The following is a 20,291-nucleotide window of genomic DNA, read 5'->3' as shown; positions in this document are numbered from 1 at the left end:
ATGCACCCCGATGACAGAGCAAAGACAGCGTTCATCACAAGCGCAGGAGTGTTCAACTACAAAATGATGCCTTTCGGCTTGAAAAATGCCGGAGCCACCTACCAGAGACTAGTTGATCACGTCTTTGCCGACCAGAAAGGGAGGAATGTGGAGGTCTATGTGGATGACTCCATCGTAAAAAGCATCAAGGAGGAAGACCACGTCAAAGACTTGGCAGAGACCTTCGGAAACCTGAGGAAGCACAGCATGAAGCTGAACCCAAAAAAATGCGTCTTCGGGGTGAAGTCAGGTAAATTCCTCGGATTCATGGTGAGCGAAAGAGGAATTGATGCGAACCCGGACAAAGTCCAAGCGGCATTGGATTTACCCGAGCCGAAGACCAAGAGAGATGTGCAGAGGCTAACCGGCAGGTTAGCCGCACTAACAAGGTTCATATCAAAAGCCTCGGACAAGGGAGCCCCCTTCTTCAAAGCACTGAAACCAAAGAACCTCCCCGGAGGAGAAGCAGAACCAGTCAAGAAAAAAGGGGTCCCGAGGAAAGTGGATCCCGAACTGATATGGGAACAGGAGCAAAAAGAAGCTTTTCAGCAACTCAGAGCCCACCTAGCTCAACTGCCGACACTGGCCAGACCAAAGGAGGGGGAAACCCTGTACCTATATGTCGCAGTTAGCCCTGGAACCGTCAGCGCAGTGCTTCTTCGGGAAGAAGAAAAGAAGCAACAACCAATCTACTTCACCAGCCGAACACTCACAGGGGCCGAAACCCGGTACCCACTCATCGAGAAAGTCGCATATGCAGTAGTGGTAGCTGCACGAAAACTGAGGCCATACTTCGACTCCCACCAGATCACAGTGCTAACTGACCAACCGCTCGAAAAAGTACTCGACAAAATAGAGAGGTCAGGAAGATTGGCTGCCTGGGCCTTCGAACTATCAGAGTTCGGCATCAAATATCAGCCGAGGACAGCAATCAAAGCACAAGCATTGGCAGACTTCTTGGCCGAGTGCTCATACCAGGAAATGTTGGATGATACGAAAAGCACTTGGGAGGTCTTCACTGACGGATCTTCCACAATAAACGGCTCAGGGGCAGGAGTTGTACTGATCCCCCCGACGGGGAAAAGCATAGAGTATGCATTGAAGTTCGGCTTCAAAGCAACCAACAACGAGGCCGAATACGAGGCCGCAATCGCAGGGATAGAGCTTTGTTTATCCCTGGAGGCCGAACATGTTCGCCTCAAAACTGATTCCCAGCTTGTAGCCAACCAGATCCGAGGGGAGTATGAGGCCAAATGGCCCAGCATGACAGCCTATTTAGCAAAAATTAAATCCTTAACGTCAAAGTTAAGATCCTTTGAAGTCATCCTCATTCCCCGAGGACAGAACACGCAAGCAGACGCACTGTCAAAACTCGCAAGCTCAACACTCATCGACCTAAACAGGTCGGTCCACGTGGAAGTTCACCAAGAGAGAAGCATCGACTTGCTACCCACCACAGTATGCAGCTTACGTACCGAACCTAGCTGGATGGACGCAGTAGTTGCATACAAAGAAAGGGGAGAACTTCCCGAAGATAAGCTGCAAGCGAGAAAACTGAAAAGATTCAACAGATGGTTCATCATCAGCGCCGAAGGAGAGCTCATGAGGAAATCATTCTCTGCTCCGCTGCTAAAATGTGTGGGTCCAACAGACGCTGACTACATCCTAAGGGAAATCCACCTCGGGATATGCGGAAACCACATTGGAGGTAGGACATTAGCACATAAAGCCCTTCGGGCTGGGTACTGGTGGCCCACTATGGTTTCCGAGGCAAAGCAGATGGCAAGGAAATGCGAGAAATGCCAAAAGTTCGCACCAGCCATCCATCAACCAGCTCAAACCCTACAATCAACACTGTATCCCTTACCATTCGCACAGTGGGGGTTAGACATCATTGGTCCCTTCCCCTCAGCGACGAACCAGAAGAAGTGGTTGATTGTAGGAGTCGACTATTTTAGCAAATGGATCGAAGCCGAAGCTGTCTCCTCCATCACCGAACCTCAGGTCCGCAAGTTCATATGGCAGAACATCATCACAAGGTTCGGCATACCAAGACTGATGGTCTTCGACCACGGGAAACAGTTCGACAACACCCCGTTGCAAAAGTGGTGCAAACAGTTCGGCATACACCTAGCGTACTCGGCAGTCTGTCACCCACAAAGCAACGGGCAAGCCGAAGCTGCTAACAAACTCATCCTCAACGCACTCAAGAAAAGAGTCGAGGATGACAAAAACAAATGGTTAGAAGAGCTACCCGGAACGCTATGGTCCCTTCGGACCACTGAGAAAGAAGCTACCGGACAAACACCGTTCCACCTTGTATACGGATCCGAAGCTGTAATTCCTGTGGAAATCGGAACAGAAAGCCTGAGGATCCAGGCATACAACAGGTATGATGGGCTCCAAGGAGAAAGCAACAACCAACTTCTATCCGAAGCTCTCGATCTACTGGACGAAGCTCGGAACGATGCAACGACACTCAACGCAGCCTATTTGCAGAGGGTCAACAAGCATTACAACCGAAGAGTCAACGCCAGACCCCTAAAAGTCGGTGATCTAGTACTCAGAAACGCCGCCTCGGTTCAGAAAGGACGGATCCATGGCAAACTCTCAGCCACTTGGGAAGGACCATACATCATCCATTCCGAAAAAAGGCCAGGCACGTATATGCTGAAACAGTTAGATGGAACAATTTTGAAGAACCATTGGAATACCGATGTTCTCAAGAAATATTTTGTATGATCTCTGTCTGAAAACCAAGTAAGTTGTTTAATGAGAAGAGGAAAGCCATTGGCACCATGAGTTTCATTAAACGTATCTCTATATTTATTGTCCCTTTATATATACATGCAGCCTCGGATCTGATCAATCCGAGACTAAAAACAGGATTGACTTTGCCCATTCCTTGATAAAATGCAAGAAATGACCAAATCATACACTTCAGGGAATCGTCCAGAATCCTCGGATTCGCGACACCCTATTAAAATTTGTTCGCAACAAACAGTCGCTCGAATCAAGTTATAAAACTCCGGCTCAGATCCACGGATCGCCGAAGGCATAACTAAGAGGCAGACTAGCGATCTCTTGCCCAGGTTTCCGAACCACAAGAGATCGGAAGAACAATCCAAACCTCTGAGCAGATCGACGGATTTGAAGAGTCTGGAAACTAAAGAGTCTCTTAGCAGATCTACGGATTTGAAGAACTCGCAAAACTAAAGAGTCTCTTAGCAGATCTACGGATTTGAAGAACTCGCAAAACTAAAGAGTCTCTTAGCAGATCTACGGATTTGAAGAACTCGCAAAACTAAAGAGTCTCTTAGCAGATCTACGGATTTGAAAAACTCACAAAATCAAAGAGTCTCTTAGCAGATCTACGGATTTGAAGAACTCGCAAAGTTTAAAAGTCTCTTAACAGATCTACGGATTTAAAGAGCTCGCAAGATCAAAAGGTTTTTAGCAAGTCTACAGAAAGAGGAGCTCGAGAAATCTACGGATTTAAAGACCTAAAATTGCGAAAATACAAGTTGAAAAGAAGCAGCCAAGTAACAAACATTCATTTTTTATTCAATATTTGGGGGGAGTACAAATACATTGAAAGCCTCAAAAATTGAAAACAAAATGAAACAGTTAAAATCGGCAGCCATCAACAGACAATACCGGCCTACCGAAGTACTAAAGAAAGCAAAAAGAAATGAGTACAACGCAGCGCCGAGGCAAAAGGGGGAAAGGCAAGCACATGTTCGGAAGTCCTCAACTGGAACCGACCGACTCTGAAGAAGACGACTGCCCGAATCCCTAACTCTTGGGAGTCTCAGGAGCATCCCCCAGGGGAGCATCCTTCGAAGAACCCCCAGCAGTAGTATCACCTTCGGAAGTCGCCTTCTGGGCCCGAGCCTCTGCAAGAGCAGCTTGGCGCTCAGCTTCAGCTTCGTCTCGATCGGCCTGGCACTCCACCAAGTGATCCTGGGCCCTCATCCAGAGCGGAACCTTCTCATTCCAAGGGAAATGAGGCATATGCTTCGCGAACATCCGCCGAGCGCCCAGGATGCCATTCCAGTATTGCTCCCTACACTGATCAGCAGTGTAGAGGTCAACTCTCTCTTGCTCCAGTTTCCGAATGGCAGCATCCTTCTCTCGGATCTTCAGCTGGAGAACGGGCACCTTGTCAGCTTGGTTCTGAACAATCTCCCGATGCTTGACAAACTGCTGAAGCCTCGCCTCCGCTTCCTGGCTCTGCTTAATGGCCGCCTCAAATTTAGAAGTCATCTCCTTGAGAAGACTGTCTTTTTCTTCAAGTTCGCTCGCAAACTTGGCAGCCATTTCTTTCCTCTCCTTGTCGAAGGAAGCTATCTTTTCAGCATCCTCCTCGACTCGGAAAGTAAGCTTCCCAACTTCGGCCCCGATCTGCTCAGCCGATTCCCTAGCCTCACGACTGTACTGAAGGTACAGTAGCTTGAGGTCCACCATCTCGGCCATGAGCTGCCCAGCCTTCTGGTCCAAGACAGGGATATCACGAGCATAAGCCTCCTGATACCTCCTCAATTGCCTCTCCTCAACCGAGCTACACTCGGAAGCGAACGAGGACCAGAAAACAGCCTGGGAAAGAAGAAAAGACAAGAAAAGATGAGGAAAGAAGAAAACAACAAACCAAAAACGGAACTCAAAACAAAATTTCCAACACTTACCTCATTCAGATAATACTGAGCCATCATAGCTGGGTTCCTCTCCTCAGCTCCAGGAACCCTCCACTGCGGGTTGGCCCGAAGAAGATTCTCCCGTGCAGCTTCGGGACCCACCAAAGATCCCACGTGAGCCATGGGGTTCTCCCCCAAAACCGGAGCTCTAGCATAGCGAGCCATCGCCTCCCTTACCTCCTCGGGGATCCGTTTCAGCGGAACATCCGAGCAAGGGTCAGCGTGGATCAGTCTATCCAGGGCCGAGGTCGAAGTAGAGCCCAAGGTCGAGTGGCGCCTCTTCCTCGTCAGACCCTGCTCGGGTTGCTCCTCCTCAGTAGAAGGGACCTCCTTCTCAGCTTCGGGAACCTCCATGTGAGCTTCGGTGAGATCCACCATCTCCTTATCTGGACTTCTCTCCCTTTCGAGAGAAACGTCAGCAGATTCTTCCTTCCGCTCGGCCACAGTAGGGACATCCGAGCCAGGAACAAGGTCGGCTTCAATTGCCTCCATCACCTTGGTTATATCCTGGATCTCGATCCCCAAAGCAGCAGACGGCTTCAGCGGAGAGGGGATGGTATCTTCCTCAGCCAACGGTTGGTCCACGGGCGGCGGTTCCGCAACCACCACACTCTTCAGCTTCTGCCCTGGCAAGGGCATGAAGTGAAGGAGATTTTTGGGAGGAGGCATGACTTCCGAAACCTCTTCCTACAGGGCAAACGCTCAAAGGTCAGTTTCAGAAAAAGAGAGAACGGACCACAAAAGGCTCCAAGTCAGAACAAATACCTTCTCCGAAGACTGAGAAGCTTTCGCTTTCTTCGGATGCGCAGAAGGCCTCAAAAGAGTGCTGCCCTTCCTTTTGCGCTGATCCTAAACAGAGGAGACCAAAGGTCAATAAATGTAAAAGAAGACAAAGGAAGGAATAAAGAAAAAAAACGCGAAGTACCCGGTTCCTAGATAAAGAGATATCTATCCGAGCCGGAGATGAAACCGAAGGAACGGCACGCGGCACAGCGTCAGTCCCAGGACCCTAAAAAGATGGTCCAGGACCAAGACGTTAGCCGACGGCCAACCAGAAAGAAAGACAAACAAAAGACTTCGAGATATAGAAACACTCACCGGATCCGAGGTCGTCCTCAAATCAGGGAGCACGACTTTCACTGGAACAGCTTCGGGAGAAGAGGCAGAATCCCACGGATCAGCTCGAACTTCAGATATCCGAGCGACACCCGACGGAGACAGCACGTAATCCTTCAAGCGAGGATTACGAGGATTCTCCTTCCCGAACTTGTAATCAGGGGCCGAGTCGTGAATGGTCTTCAGATCCAAAGAAATGCCCAAGACCACAGGATCAACGCAGCTAAAGCCGTACTCTGCAGAAACAAAGCACAAAGCAAAGTCAATAAAACGAGACAAAAAGGAGGAGGACAAACTTACTAAAGCACGGTCCCAGCCGAAAGACACCTACCCCTGTCAAAAATCCTACTGAGACCGGCAACAGCAAGAATGTCCTCCCGCAAGATATAGTTGAGGTTCGGGAGCCAGTTGGACGGCAGTTTGTAGTTGTCCTCCCGAGCCAAAAACCACTGGAGGAGATCCACGTAGTGGTGATGGTTCCGATCCGGAGCAGCCACGCTTCGCATATCAGGATCAGGAGTCACAAACCACTTCGGAGGGCGGTAAAAATGTGGATGCTTCGGATCTGTCGGCACACGAACAAACAACCACTCCGTCTTCCAATTATGATCAGAGCTGAGGTAAGGGTAGGCCGTAATATAGTTCGGCTCCCCCTTCCTTCGGGATCTTTTGTTGATGATGGTCCACCAACCATACCCATCTCCCTTGGAAGCATGGTTGAAAGACAGATCGTGCAGATCCCGAAACACGGCAACAGAGCATGGAAAGTTAATAAAATCGCACACCCATCTAAATCCGATGATGTGCCTCATAGATTTGGGGGTAAGCTGGGCCAAACTGATGTTGTACGACACCAGGAGCTCGGAAACGAAGGGATCCAAAGGAAAGCGGAGACCGTTCTCCAAATGATGAGTATACACAGAGATGAACCCCCTCGGCGGATGAGTCACCCAAGGACGCTCCTGGTCGGGAAGCTCGCACCAGTACCCCAAGGCGTGCTGGATTCCGTATAACTCTTCGGCTCTCCGATGGTAGTTCCCCAGCTTCGCCTCCACCAACCAGTCACCACTGACCGATTTTTCCAAGGGACCATCGATCTTAGTGGTCTCATGCAGAATCGGGGCATACTTGCCCTGCGGATCAGCTTCAGTCCAATGAACTGGAAACTCAGGGTAAGAGCGGCGCACACCCGAAGAACCAGCTTTCTTACCAGAAGTTGCGCGTTCAGACACGCTAGACCCGCCAACAACATCATCTTTTGAAGCATCCCAACCAGTCGAACGCCTCTCCACCGGCCTCTCCGAAGGCCGACCCCTCGAAGTTTTCGGTAACCTTCCCGAAGGCACGTTCTCCCTCTCACTAGAGGAACCAACGACGAACTTGCTCTTGCCCCTATTCTTTGCCATGGCCGCGAATTCTCGGTCTAGGGTTGAGATTGAGGGGTAGAAGGGAAAACGAAGAAAAAAAGGAGAATTCAGAAACAAATTACCTTTTTCCGAAGCGGAATTCGCCGATAAAACGAACAACACAAGTTCCCGAAGTCTAAAGTTGGCCGAATTTCGTAGATCTGAAGAAGCAAATTGCACTGCGATCGCCGGAATTTAGAGAGAGAATGGGTTTGAAAGAAGGAATAAAAAGTTCAAAAAGAGCAAAGCACCCAGTATTTATAGAACAGAAAAGGGCGCATCAACTTCCTCAACCCACGATCTCCACGACACGGTACAACTCCCAACACTTGTCATCAATGCAAATCATCTCTTTTCAAAAAAGAGAGGGAACTTTCGGACTTCTGACAGCTGGAAACCCACCCATTTAATTCTAAATGGACCGGGTCTGGGGGGCATGTTGTTTGGGCTCCCAATTGATTCTCAATTGGGCCACTAAGTCCAAAGCCCAATGGCTCTAAACAAACAGCATCAAACCCACCAATGGCTAGTCAGCCATCCATCAAGGCCCAAGGCCCAAAAGCAATAAATGACCTATGGGCATTTATTATGCAAACACTATAAATAGGCCGCCAAGGCTCACACCTCAAGGTACGTCCAATTTACCGCCTTAAGACTACTCTTCTAGAGAACTTCTCTCTAGAATCCGAGCATCATTCTTACTTAGGCATCGGAGGGGCTTTCCTCGGAAACACCCCCGAGGCTAGTGACTTTGCTCTTGTGCAGGTGAATTCGGACTCCATTCATTCAAACAAGCAAGATCTTCAACACATACAAAAGGGCCTTCATTCGAAGCCCATTGTTTCCATCTTTACAACACAGGAACACTCCTTATCATTCTGAGAGAGAGGCCGACTTGCCTTCGGCTTTAACACTCAACATCCACGGCTAAATGTTAGACGCTGCTTTGTTTCGTTGACAACTTAACGTTCATACTCCACTTCATACGAGCACGGACACAGGCCCCCTTTCCCCTTTTCTCTCTCTGTCTCTCTCTCTTTTTTAACTTGAATTTTTTGTTTTTATCATGTCATTTTTTTCCATGAGTCAAACTTTGACCTTGCCCTTCACTTCACTTTTTCCCCCAATATACTATGTCAACTCTTTCTAATTGTACCACAACTGACTCAGTTCCTCTACTTTTTCTGAATATTATTAGGTAAACTCTATTGCACCCTACATCTAATGATATTATTATGTTTATTGGTGGTTTCTATCATATTTTTTCCTCACATATAAAGAGAAATTGTGAGAAGGTGTACGATGCACCCGGGTGCATGTAATATGTTTTATACTTTTTCTATTTCGTATGAAATACTCCGTACGTATATGAATACTTACGTATTTACGAGTCTTGCAAATATAAGTTTATTCTATATAAGTTTAAGAAAGAGAACATCTAATTTACAATTTAGATAAACTTAAACAAAACTCGATATTTTACTTTCAAAAAGTAAAATAAAAATAAAATTAAAACTGGATAGATGATAAGTTTAATAAATATAAGGGAATTTTGTTAGAAACCACCTTTTAAAATAGATATTTTGCGAGAAACCACCTTTTATAAAAAAGCTTGTGAGAAGAAACCCGATTTACAAAATATTTTGCGAGAGACTACCTTTAGCCAGATTTCTTTGATTTCCTCTTTTGTAAGGTAATTTGTTGGTTTGGAATTGCTTTCATTAAACTAGGATTTGTAATTGTAAAAATAAAATTTACAATTATTAACTAATTATAGATTGTTTGCATCTAATAGTAATTTGTGATCTATCCACCTCACTGATTATTGTCAATGGAAGCATCATATCGTTGTTTTTGGAAATCAGATGAAAATAGAATAAAATAATGGTTCATCTTTTTTTTCTTTTTTTTAATGAAATTTTGGTAATTAATGGTTAACGAATTTTGTGTCTCGGTGTTGGTTAGGTATACGATAGAGCTCGACTAGTGAAGTAATTTTAATTTGGGAAGTTAGCAGTAGTTAAAGAAGGAGAAGACGAGTTAATAATTTCATGTAAAAGAGATTTTATTACTGAAGCAAGGGAAGAGGGGATCAGTTAGGGGAGATGGGAGGGTTAAGTGACAAGTAAATGTTAGTCATTGTAGAAGCTAATGAAAAGGAGAAGATGGGTTACATAGGGGAAATAATTAAAATGGAAGGAAAACAGGTGGATATTATAAAGAAAAAGAAAGGAAGTGGGTCACGAGAGTCCCACGTAGGGTTGTCAACGCCGGATTATCGAGTCAACCATCGAAATCCGGCTAAAGGTGGTCTCTCACAAAATATTTTATAAATCAGGTTTCTTCTCGCAAGGTTTTTTTAAAAAGGTGGTTTCTCGCAAAATCTCTAATTTAAAAGGTGATTTTTGACAAAATTCCTTAAATATAATAACTAACTCTCTATTTATAACCAGTTGTGTGACTTGTATTATGTATATTTACCAGTGTCCAAATCGAATAATACTTCCTCCTTTCCGGATATATCGCACCATTTGTTTTTTACACTATTCACACTACGACTTTGACCATTTTTTGTGATTTGTACGTAATGAGATTTTAGTCATGTGGAGTCATGATAGATTTGTATCCACTACAAGAAAGCGCTTGATTATCGACTAAATTTATCGACTGCTAGAAAAGTAGTTGGTAAAACAAAATTTACCGACCACTAAGGAAGCGGTCGTTAATTTACCAACCACTTTGGAAGCGGTCGTTATTTTTTACATTTACCGACCGCCTATATAACAGTCGATAAATTAGCGACTTCTCCCCCATGTGTTCCGACTAAAGAGATGTCGGTAAAAACCTGACTTTTTCCAAAATAAATTCAACATTTTAACAACCGCCCAAGCAGTCGGTGAAAAGTAATTTACCGACCGCAGACTAGATAGTCGTTAAAATATCATTTACCGACTGTTGGAACAGTTGCTAAAAAACAAATTTACCGACCGCACTTAAGATAGTCGGTAAAAAGTAATTTACCGACCAACCTAACAGTCGCTAAAAAATTATTTACCGACCGTTTTAAGGGCGGTCGCTAAAAATTATTTACGAAAATAAAAATAAACAGGCCACTTTGGGCTTTCTCATCCTAAAACCTAGCCCATATAAAAGGAAACCTTACCCTTCTCCCTCTCCTCTCAGCCGTTCCTCTTCCTTCTCTCCTCTCATATTGAATATCTCATATTCTCTACTCTTCTTCTTCTAGATTTGAGGTCTATAATTTCAAGGAACAAGAGAGATTTGATGTTTTTTTTGGTAATATGGTTTTTTCTTAATTTGTTCTCACTTGCCTTTGATTCCTTCTCTTGCCTTCGATCTCGTTCTTCTCCACTCGTCTCTTTCCTTTTTTCGGATTCAAGGTGAAAAAAATTCGAACAAATAAAAGATTTTCCGGATTTAAATTTAATTTTTGTTGCATTTGAATATTTGATTGTTTTTCTTTTGTTTTAGATATGTTTGGTTCATTTCGCTCATCACCGCACTTGCATTTCCATCGCCGACAAATAATCACCGGAAAAGGTTGGTTTTTAGGTTTTAGTCAAAGAATGGAGGATCACGATTGATGTTTTATGGTGAATAAGATTTGGGTTTCTGATAAAGAATCAAAGATTGATGTTTTTTAGTGAAAAATCCAAGTCTAGAGGTTTTTGTACATGATTTTTATGTTTTAGTTGCAGATCTGGATTTTTTAAGATTATTCTTAATATTAGTCTTAATTTTTGGGTGGTTAATTTTTTGCATCCTTGTAATTAATTTAATTTTATTGAGATATATAACTCTATTTTTTTGGATTGGATTTATTTAAGCACCCTCTTTATAAAATTGTTATTTTATTTCTATATGTGTATGTTGGTAATTAATTCATACCCTTTTTCTTTGTTCTAGTAAGTTAGTTTTAAAATATTGAAGATGAAATTGGTTAGTGTAAATCAGAATATTCAGCAAATTTAAAGCAGATATGTCTTCACTCATACTCTGCTTTAGTGGAGAATTAGGGACTAATCAACAGATTATGTATATACGGCATTGGGTTGTGCCTTCATGCCATTGGGTTTGGAAAGGCATATCACGCAAACTCAAATTATTTTGTTTGGAAGAAATCAAAACCATTGGCTGGTTTTCTTTCCAGTTAGATGGTTTTGATTTTTTTTTAATTTTTTTAATTAAAATTACCGACTGCCAAAGCGGTCGGCAATTTACTAATTTACCGACCACCTAAGCAGTCAGTAATTTACCGACTGCTTAGTTGGTCGGTAAATTAGTAAATTGCCGACCGCTTGGGCAGTCGGTAATTTAGCGACTGCCAAAGCTGTCGTTAAAGTGCCGACTGTAAAGGCAGTCGATAAATTACCAACTCCTAAGCAGTCGCTATTTCAGACGGTAAAGTTTAGCGACCGCTTTACAGTCGGAGTTTTCTTAATTACCGTCCAGGTGAACACTGACCGATCTTTTACGACCGTTGGCGGTCGCTAAAACATTTACCAACCGTATTTCGTGTTTTACCAACTACTTTTGGCGGTCGGAAATTAATCAATTTTTTGTAGTGATCGATATATATTTTCTAAATATTAAATTTTTATAATTTTTACTTGCACACGATTTGAGATATTAAGAGTCAAAGTAATGGTTAGAGGAGTAAAAGTCAACCATGGTACGATATTTTCGGAACGGAAGAAGTATGTAATATTGAATATTACTATATAAGTATCAGTTTCATAACATTTTTTACCGTTACTATTTGCACAAATGTTAAGAAAAAAGATAAAATGTGTAAAATAAAGTGGATGGATGTAATAATATACGGATAAAGTAAGCGATGAAGTGTAAATTCGATGTAAAAAAAATGAATAAAATAAAAGAAAGTGAGTGAAAAGTGATAAATGTTGTGGGGTAAAAGGGGCACTATCCCATCAATCAAATTTGACAATTTTTTTCTAAGAAAATAATATTCAAGTGAGATATTGTTAAATCCGTATCAATGCGAGTATTTCAAATATCAATTTTTTATAATTTTTACTTGCATATATGCATTTAGAGATATTAATGTCCAAAGAAATGTGTTGGAATACGCGCAAAAAGAAATTTTGCATGTATTGTGGAACAGAGATAGTAGTAAAGTTTCATGTGTAAAAATAGAATAAAACACAATGTAAAGAACATTATATGGAACTCACTAAGGCCCTGTTCTGTTCACCTTATTTCCACTTATTTCAGGAAAAATAAGTTCAGATAAGTTCAGTTAAGTTCAGATAAGATAAGTTCAGATAAGATAAGTTCAGGAAAAATAAGGGTTGGCCAAGTACAATTTATAACTAAAATAAGTGTTAATAAGTTCTAATAAGTTCAGATAAGTTCGGATAAGATAAGTTCAGAAAAAATAAGTGAAAATAAGGTGAATAGAACGCAGCTTTAAACGAAAACTGCAAAGATCATTTCGAAAACGAAGTTATACATATGACCAAAATAATATGGTGTTTGGGTGCCCAATTGGCTCCCAATTGGGCCTGCAACCCAAAAACTCACTTGGCTAAATACAACATAAGGTCAGCTTGCCTCAAGGTCTTAACCTTTCAAGCGGCCCACGACTCATTTGTAATAAAGCTCAACTGCATTTATCACACAAACATTATAAATATGTCGCCCTAGTGTACATACCAATGTACATCATTTATTACCTTCACACACACTTTAACCTAGAGATCTCTCTCTACTCCCGAACCTAATACTTACTTAGGCATCAGAGGGACTTTTGTCGGAACACCTCCGCGGCTAGTTAACTTACTAGCTTGTGTGCAGGTATTTCGAGCCCAAATACGTTCAAGAACAAGTTAGATCTTCCATCACTATGAAAGAGCCTTCAGATCGAAACCCATTGTTTCATACTCGGGACTAGGCCTTGTTATTGGGCAGGTCGGATCAGGGTCGAGGCGGATTGAAAGACGGTCGGGTAATGAAATAATCAATTCTAACGGGTCAATAATGGGCGGATCAAAGTGGGTCGTGAGTTAATAGCGAGCCGATAGTGGGCGGGTCAATAAATGAACAGTGAAAAATGAAAAAAAAGAGACAAACGCTAATACAATTAAGTGCATACGAAGCTATTCATATAATTTTTTATACCATAACTATTTTAATTTTCAAAATTACTGGGTTATAAGTATGACCTTTATTGATCATGTCCAATAAAAGCTCTGTTTAATGAGAGCCCTTCCTTATAAAAACCTTATTAACATTTAACATGACCCTAATCCCATACCAATATAAATACCCTGTTCAATAATCAGGTCTAAGCTGCACATGTCACATATGGTACTTCAATAATGAACGTTAATGATTTTCACCCCGAATTTATCCACTTGCAATAATAACCATTAACCAGTAGTACACAAAGCCAAGTCCAAGTTGGGCAAGTGATATGAAGTGAGAACCCAACAATTCCCTCCAAAACTAATAAAAAATACCACGTATGCATTTTCTTCCTGTTGAAGCACAATACAATAAATAAATAAATAAATACTGAAATTCAATGGCGGCGTTTCAAACTAAAAGAAATACTAATTGATATAAGTATATATAAACATAAATGCTAGCTTGCAACTAATTGAGAAAACTAAAACCGTCAATAAAATCCAGAAGCTTTGAGTTTCTCGTTTGAGTTCGTCAACAAAATTAATTAAGAGGAGCATATTTTTGAAGTAATAATTAGTAATAATAATATATAAAAATAGAAAACCCAAATTCCCTTTATGTGTGTGTATTTTTCAGAAGAAAAGGTGGCGAAAAGAAGCAAAAGAAATGGGGACGAAGAGAGTATTATTAATAATACTAGCATTGACGAAGAAGGTATGAATATTATGATGAGAGAGATTTTGAGCCCAATTATACCGGGTTTTAGCAGAGAGCAAGAAATGCATGAGATGGTTTCTGCTCTTACTCATGTTGTTTCTGGTGCTTCTTCTTCGTCATCATCGTTGTTGTCGTCGTCATCGAGTTTTGGGGTTAAAAGAAGGCATGATGATCAAGAGCATGGGCATGGCATATTCAGTGATGTGAAACCGGTTTCTTCTCCATATCCGTATCTTCTGAAAGGTACCTCTATAGTACTTATCTTCTAGACTTCACTTAGAATCTTTTTTTTCTTTTTGTTTTTTGGCGGTGGATATTATTGTTTCTTTTAATTTAAATTCTATATATGATATATGATTATATGTGTATTAAATGTCTGATAGCAAGTAATTAAGCGTGATTAAGAATTATAATTTGGAAGATTAACATTTTTAAAGAAGAAAGGGATCGAATGTTCGTAGTTCATGCATGCATGGCTAGTGCATCATTATACCCTTCTACCAATACATTGAAACCGTCTCAAAGATGCTCTTTAAGAAAGTTACCCTACAAATTCTGGCTGTCAAATAAACAAAACACTTTATGTAGCATCACAAACCACGCTTTATAATTGTATGTATGCTCCCACGGTTTTGGTTAAACCTATCGATCCTAATATTTTCTGGATACTAAACAAGTAAAATAATAGGCCCCATAAAATTCTAAACGTTTCATTGTTTCATACTTTCTCCGTTCTTTTTTAAATGACACAATTATTTAGGCACGATTTGAACACTAATATCTTCAATTATGGATAAGAAAAGATTATAATAAGTTGATATTTAAAAAATATTTATTGAGACGAATCCAATAAGACCCCACACGACTATGTTTTTTTCATAAGTATAAATCACAAAATGAAGTCAAAAGAACTTGTATGAATATTGTCCATAATCCAATTGTATCATGTGAATAAGAACAGAGGAAGTATTAAATTTATTCTATGAATAACATCTGTTTATATTAAGATCGAACAAGTTATGTTTTAATTGTGACGAGAGGATGGAGCAAGTATATCCTTACTCATTTGTACATATTCGTAAAAAGTAATTACAAGTTTACAACTATATTCTTTATTCATGTGATACATTACTTTAGGCACCGCATATTGCCAAATTGGGATGCAATATTGTCTTGTCTCTTTTATTTGAGTGATCCACTATATTTACACTGTTTTCACACATAAGATGTGTGAATTACCGTGTTCCAAATTCCAGTGGACACATTTAATTCTTACTATATTCTAATAATTCAACCCTTATTCTATTCATTAGTACAGCAAAACCTTAAACACGACCGATGCAGTAGCTAGCATTGTCGTGTTTCAGTTGCTGGTTTATAAAAGTTCTATTTGTTTAATTAATTGTGGCTTGCCGACCTCCTACCACTTGTAAATTTGTAATCAATCCACTAATCACCTTCAACTTACACATGACCATTTTACCAATGATGTGTATGTAAGATTGGAGCGTATCTATGAATAATTAAGATTAAGGGCATGTGTAAATGAATAAGTTTCAGGTTTAAATCTCTCATCTGTTTGTAATTTATATTTCCCTATTGTAAGGTACTAAGGTTTTTGTGATATTTTTAGATATTTCCCAATGTTTTTGTTGTATAGGACTATAGGAGTTAGATTTCTAAGATCGAGAAATTGACTGGTATGAAATATATTAACTTAATGAATATTTGCGTGCAGGGGGGCCAAGCTTTGTAACATCAACTTCAACAACAAAAACAAAAACACGAGCAACATCAACAATCACATACACTCATCATAATTCCATAAAACATGAGGCCATCAACGTAGCACCACAACCACCACAAGTTGGAGGAGAGCCAACTAGGAGGAAATACAGAGGAGTTCGACAAAGGCCTTGGGGCAAGTGGGCAGCTGAGATTAGGGACCCCTATAAAGCTGCCCGTGTTTGGCTAGGCACCTTCGACACTGCTGAAGCCGCTGCCCGAGCCTATGACGATGCTGCTCTACGATTCCGTGGCAGCAAAGCCAAGCTCAACTTCCCTGAGAATGTCACTTTCCAAGATATTCCGGCGAATATCCCGCCGACCCAGTTATCCTTCTCCGGTTCTCCGGCACCACTTTTGGCGGCTCCTAGGAATTCTAACCAATCAATTCAGAATCAACCGCTGGGGTATATGCAAATGCAAGAGTTAGAGGAATACAAAGATTACATTGATTATTCAAGGATAATTAGTGGTAATTTCGATTCTAATGAGGGTGAATTAAGTTATTTGGATGAAATGATGATGTCATCTTCTTTGTCTTCTCCACCACTTTTACCGCCGACTACTTCAATGGGTGGATCCTCTGTTTCTCTTCCTTCTTCATCAATGTCAACCCCACCATTAACCTATTTCACGGCTGAGATTCCTCCACGTGGAAGTCAAAAGAAGATGGATGAGTCTAAGGATGCATCATTTGGGTCAACGTAAGGAAAGATGATATAGTTTTGTTTGGTTAAGTTTGGAGTAATGCAGCTCAATGTAGTAGTCTTGTTATTGCCCTTTGGCTCTGTTTTCCCCTGTTTGGCTGTTTCTTTCCTTTTTGGGGGGCGTTTCGAATTTAGACCTTCCTTTTTGGGTGGCCTTTTGAGTTTTGAGTATTGACTTTGATTAGCTTACTCCCGGTCAACTACAGACTATATTCATGCACTCACTTTATTATTACTAGGTAATGTTCATGTAGGTGATGTGTGCACGATAAATAGAGTTAAAATCATGTAATTTGATATAAGTTTTTGGACGCCATTTAATATTATAAGTTATACTCCCCCTGTCCCTTAATACTCGCACCGTTTTGACTTTTTTCACTATTTACATAATTCACTTTGACCCTATTTTATTTATAGTATATGAAAATAAATGTTACTCCCTCCATTTCTTTTTGTTGTATCCGTTTCCATTTTAAGCGTTTCTTTTTGTTGTATCCGTTTCTATTTTTGGACATACATTTTATCCTAAAATACCCTTACATTTCTATCTAATTACCAAAATACCTAAAGATTCTACCCATATTCCCACCTAAATTTCCCCACCCCTATTATTTAATTCTTTTCCCTTCCCCATATACCCACTCTCTCACCTCCTTTATCACCCATCATTATCACTCCTCTCTCTTACCTTATTTCTTTATTATTTTCTCTCTTCTTTTTTTATTATAATCTCTTACATACAATCATTTTTCTTACACCCAATCATTACACTTATACCAATACAAACCAAGATTCCAATTTTCTTAAAAACTGCACACTTTTTGAAATGGATACATAAAAAAGAAATGGAGGGAGTAGTATATAACATATTATTGGCTTCATATTAATATATATTATCAAAATATTAATAGTTCTATAAGTTTTTATATTATGTAGTTAAAGATATTAGTGGTCAAAGTTGTGTATCGGCAAACGTATTCAGTCAAAACGGTGCGAGTATTAAGGGACGGAGGGAGTATGTCTTTAGAAAATACTTGAAAAATACTAATATGTGACCCACAAGACCCATTATGTAGGATTTGTACTCTGTATATAAGTTTTAATCAAATTTCTTTTCATGAGCATAAGGAGTGTCGTATAAATAAGGAAGAATTTAACTCATTGAAATCAACTGCAGTCGAGGTGCATAGAACAACACAACCAAAGGCGAGAGCGTCACACAATCTAACTATCTTGTAACTGCATGTAGATGATGTAGTGACATAGATGAGTCCGAGGACTGGAGGACTGCCGAAATATTTATTGAGGTCAATCATTTTTTTATTTTTTATTTTTTCAATAACTTGAGGTTAAAATCAATAAGAGTGTAAAAGAAGACAATACATTTTTTTGAATGCAAACTCTTAATTACATCATATGGACAATAAATATTATAAGACGGATATAAAGTTACCCAGAAAAGCTTAAAAGTAATAACTATAATTTCTTTCTTTAAAAAAAAAATTAAAGTATCTTCTCTAAATCACTCATAAGTCATAGTGTATAACGGTAAATACGTAACCCTTTTAAAAGTTTATCTATCAACAATTATTTCATAATATATAAAGTTAATCAAAACATGTTAGTACGTTCCGTGTTATAAAAATGAACTAGTGTGTGGCCCGAGCGATGCCCTGATCGCTACATTGAATAGTTAAAATTTTAGATTTTTCTTGAGCTCAATATTTGACGAAATGCATGTATACCTTAAAGTGAAAAACATCAATTAAGTTTGTCAACTACACAGACACACTAAGCCATTTATCATGCCAAGTAATTTTTCAATTAGATCATCTTACAATTGTATAATTTGTTTTCTAGTGGAACTAAGTGCTTCAAATTAATAACACCAAATTAGATATAAGCAGCCATGCAAGGTATTTCTATAGTTGATAATTATGAGATTCATGACATCATGTTTCTTCATAATTGTCCTAATTATTTATTTTTATTTTTTTCAAAATATTCCATAGAAAATAAAAAATCAAATAAAAATTTAGTTGGTTTAGACTTCATGTTAACATTTATTTATAAATTAATATGAAGAAATAAACCACAATTGATGGTTGGTTAAGATGGTAATGAGAATTACCATTCAGATATGAGGTCTAGAGTTCGAACCTAGTTGTATTGATTTTTTGTTATCCATGACATGACATACCACTTGGTGAGTGAATGATGTGTCGCAAAGGGAAGAGTAATACGTGACACATAGACGTTTTCCAGAACGCCTTTTAATATATTAGTATTGATTGATTAGTTTTGTTTGGCTAATCAAAATAGTATTAGGGTGTTATCACATCTAAACACTACCTACCTTTCGTGTATATAAATTGGTTGGTGAAGATTATGAGTTTCAATCTGATAGTCTTAAGAACAACTCCAATGGGGACTGGTGAACTATAAGGTAGAGTAGTTAATTTTGGCACATCAAATTTCTAGTTACAATTGATTTAAGCTATAAAGTTATACATTGGTTGACTACAATATCTTGCAGTTTTCTATAATATTTAATTTATTTATTTGATCTAAAATAAATTATTCAATATCCAACAAAATTTTGAGCTACGTGCTCAAAATAACTACAAAATTTTAATAGCTGCTTATGTTATTGATATATCAATGGCTGGCTACATGCTCACGTATTTTTTATTTTTTGTGAGCAGTTTATTTTTTTTAGCTGCATGAGTTGCTCTAAAATAATGGAATTCCATCGATTTAGCTGATTTAAATTGTAAAGGTTGATTTTGAATACCTACAAAGTTTGGCTTTATCTAATAATCCGAAACTTGAGAATTGGTCTACGTTGAATCTTGTTATATTGGGTGGACTGGAGTATTATAATAATATTTGACTTTTGCTAAATTGTAAAGGTTGATCCAATCAGCTTAATTGGTCAATTATTATGGATTTGATGTTGTATCCGTTGACATTATGGGAATGAGACTTTCAAAGATTAGTTTGAGTCAAACTTCATTTTCAATGATTTGAAAGTTAATTTTGAACAGTAAGGCAAATAAGCATGTGGGCTACAAATGTAGCTTTTGTTGGAAGTATAGCTAGTTTTTGATTCAAAAGAATAAAAATTGTGCTTGTCCCACATTGACAAAAGTTAAGAATAAAAATTTTACCCACTTTATGTATCCACACTCTACTAATAGGTTTGTTAGAAGACTTGAGAGGAGGCTTTAGGCCACCGCACACGTGCGGGCCGGGTCGGGCGCGGGTGGGGCCCTTTTTGCCGCCGCTCAGTCTCGCGTAACGGCTAGTTTGTCATATTTTGGTAACCGAATATTTTCTATAACGGTTACATATTTTATTCCGTAAATTGAGTCATTGATTGCTTCTAATTGATTACCGAATTTATTTCCTTCCGAAATAATTCCTTCATGCTTTCCGTTATTTATTGGGGCTTTCTTCTTCACAAAAAACACACAGAAAAATTTATTGTTTTCCGAAATTTTTTCTCTCAAACACATACTCTCTGGTTCGTTTTTGGGCAACGTTCAATCTCGTTTTCAATCCATCTTTTTGTATTACACCAACGAGATAGATGTCGTGTAATCCTGGAGGTTGATTGTCAAGAGCCCGTGTGTACGTAATGGGGCAAATTTAAC

General features: G+C 39.8%; 2 protein-coding genes across 2 annotated transcripts; one reads left to right on the top strand and one right to left on the bottom strand.

The window, feature by feature from the left end:
- Positions 1-3,653: 3,653 nt before the first annotated feature.
- Positions 3,654-4,873, bottom strand: LOC130469342 (uncharacterized). The gene is made up of 2 exons (XM_056838524.1): positions 4,725-4,873; positions 3,654-4,635 (listed from the first exon to the last, which is right to left on the bottom strand). The coding sequence occupies exons 1-2, from the start codon at positions 4,854-4,856 to the stop codon at positions 3,835-3,837; spliced, it is 933 nt and encodes a 310-aa protein (XP_056694502.1). The 5' UTR covers positions 4,857-4,873; the 3' UTR covers positions 3,654-3,834.
- Positions 4,874-13,902: 9,029 nt separating this feature from the next.
- Positions 13,903-16,951, top strand: LOC110794253 (ethylene-responsive transcription factor ERF110). Its single transcript, XM_021999203.2, has 2 exons — positions 13,903-14,386; positions 15,882-16,951. Exons 1-2 carry the CDS (start codon positions 14,044-14,046, stop codon positions 16,634-16,636), a joined length of 1,098 nt encoding a protein of 365 aa, XP_021854895.2. The 5' UTR covers positions 13,903-14,043; the 3' UTR covers positions 16,637-16,951.
- Positions 16,952-20,291: the final 3,340 nt, after the last annotated feature.

This window comes from Spinacia oleracea, chromosome 3 (assembly GCF_020520425.1).
Source record: "Spinacia oleracea cultivar Varoflay chromosome 3, BTI_SOV_V1, whole genome shotgun sequence".
NCBI lineage: Eukaryota > Viridiplantae > Streptophyta > Magnoliopsida > Caryophyllales > Amaranthaceae > Spinacia > Spinacia oleracea.
This window is presented reverse-complemented; position numbering and strand designations above follow the sequence as displayed.

What these genes read in the sequence shown, in the direction of transcription:
- LOC130469342 (XM_056838524.1), bottom strand. Translation starts at nt 4,856, where the DNA reads ATGGCTCACGTGGGATCTTTGGTGGGTCCCGAAGCTGCACGGGAGAAT. An exon ending in CTCAGTATTATCTGAATGAG is followed by an intron (nt 4,636 to 4,724) that starts GTAAGTGTTGGA and finishes CTTCTTTCCCAG; the next exon opens with GCTGTTTTCTGGTCCTCGTT.
- LOC110794253 (XM_021999203.2), top strand. Translation starts at nt 14,044, where the DNA reads ATGTGTGTGTATTTTTCAGAAGAAAAGGTGGCGAAAAGAAGCAAAAGA. An exon ending in ATATCCGTATCTTCTGAAAG is followed by an intron (nt 14,387 to 15,881) that starts GTACCTCTATAG and finishes ATTTGCGTGCAG; the next exon opens with GGGGGCCAAGCTTTGTAACA.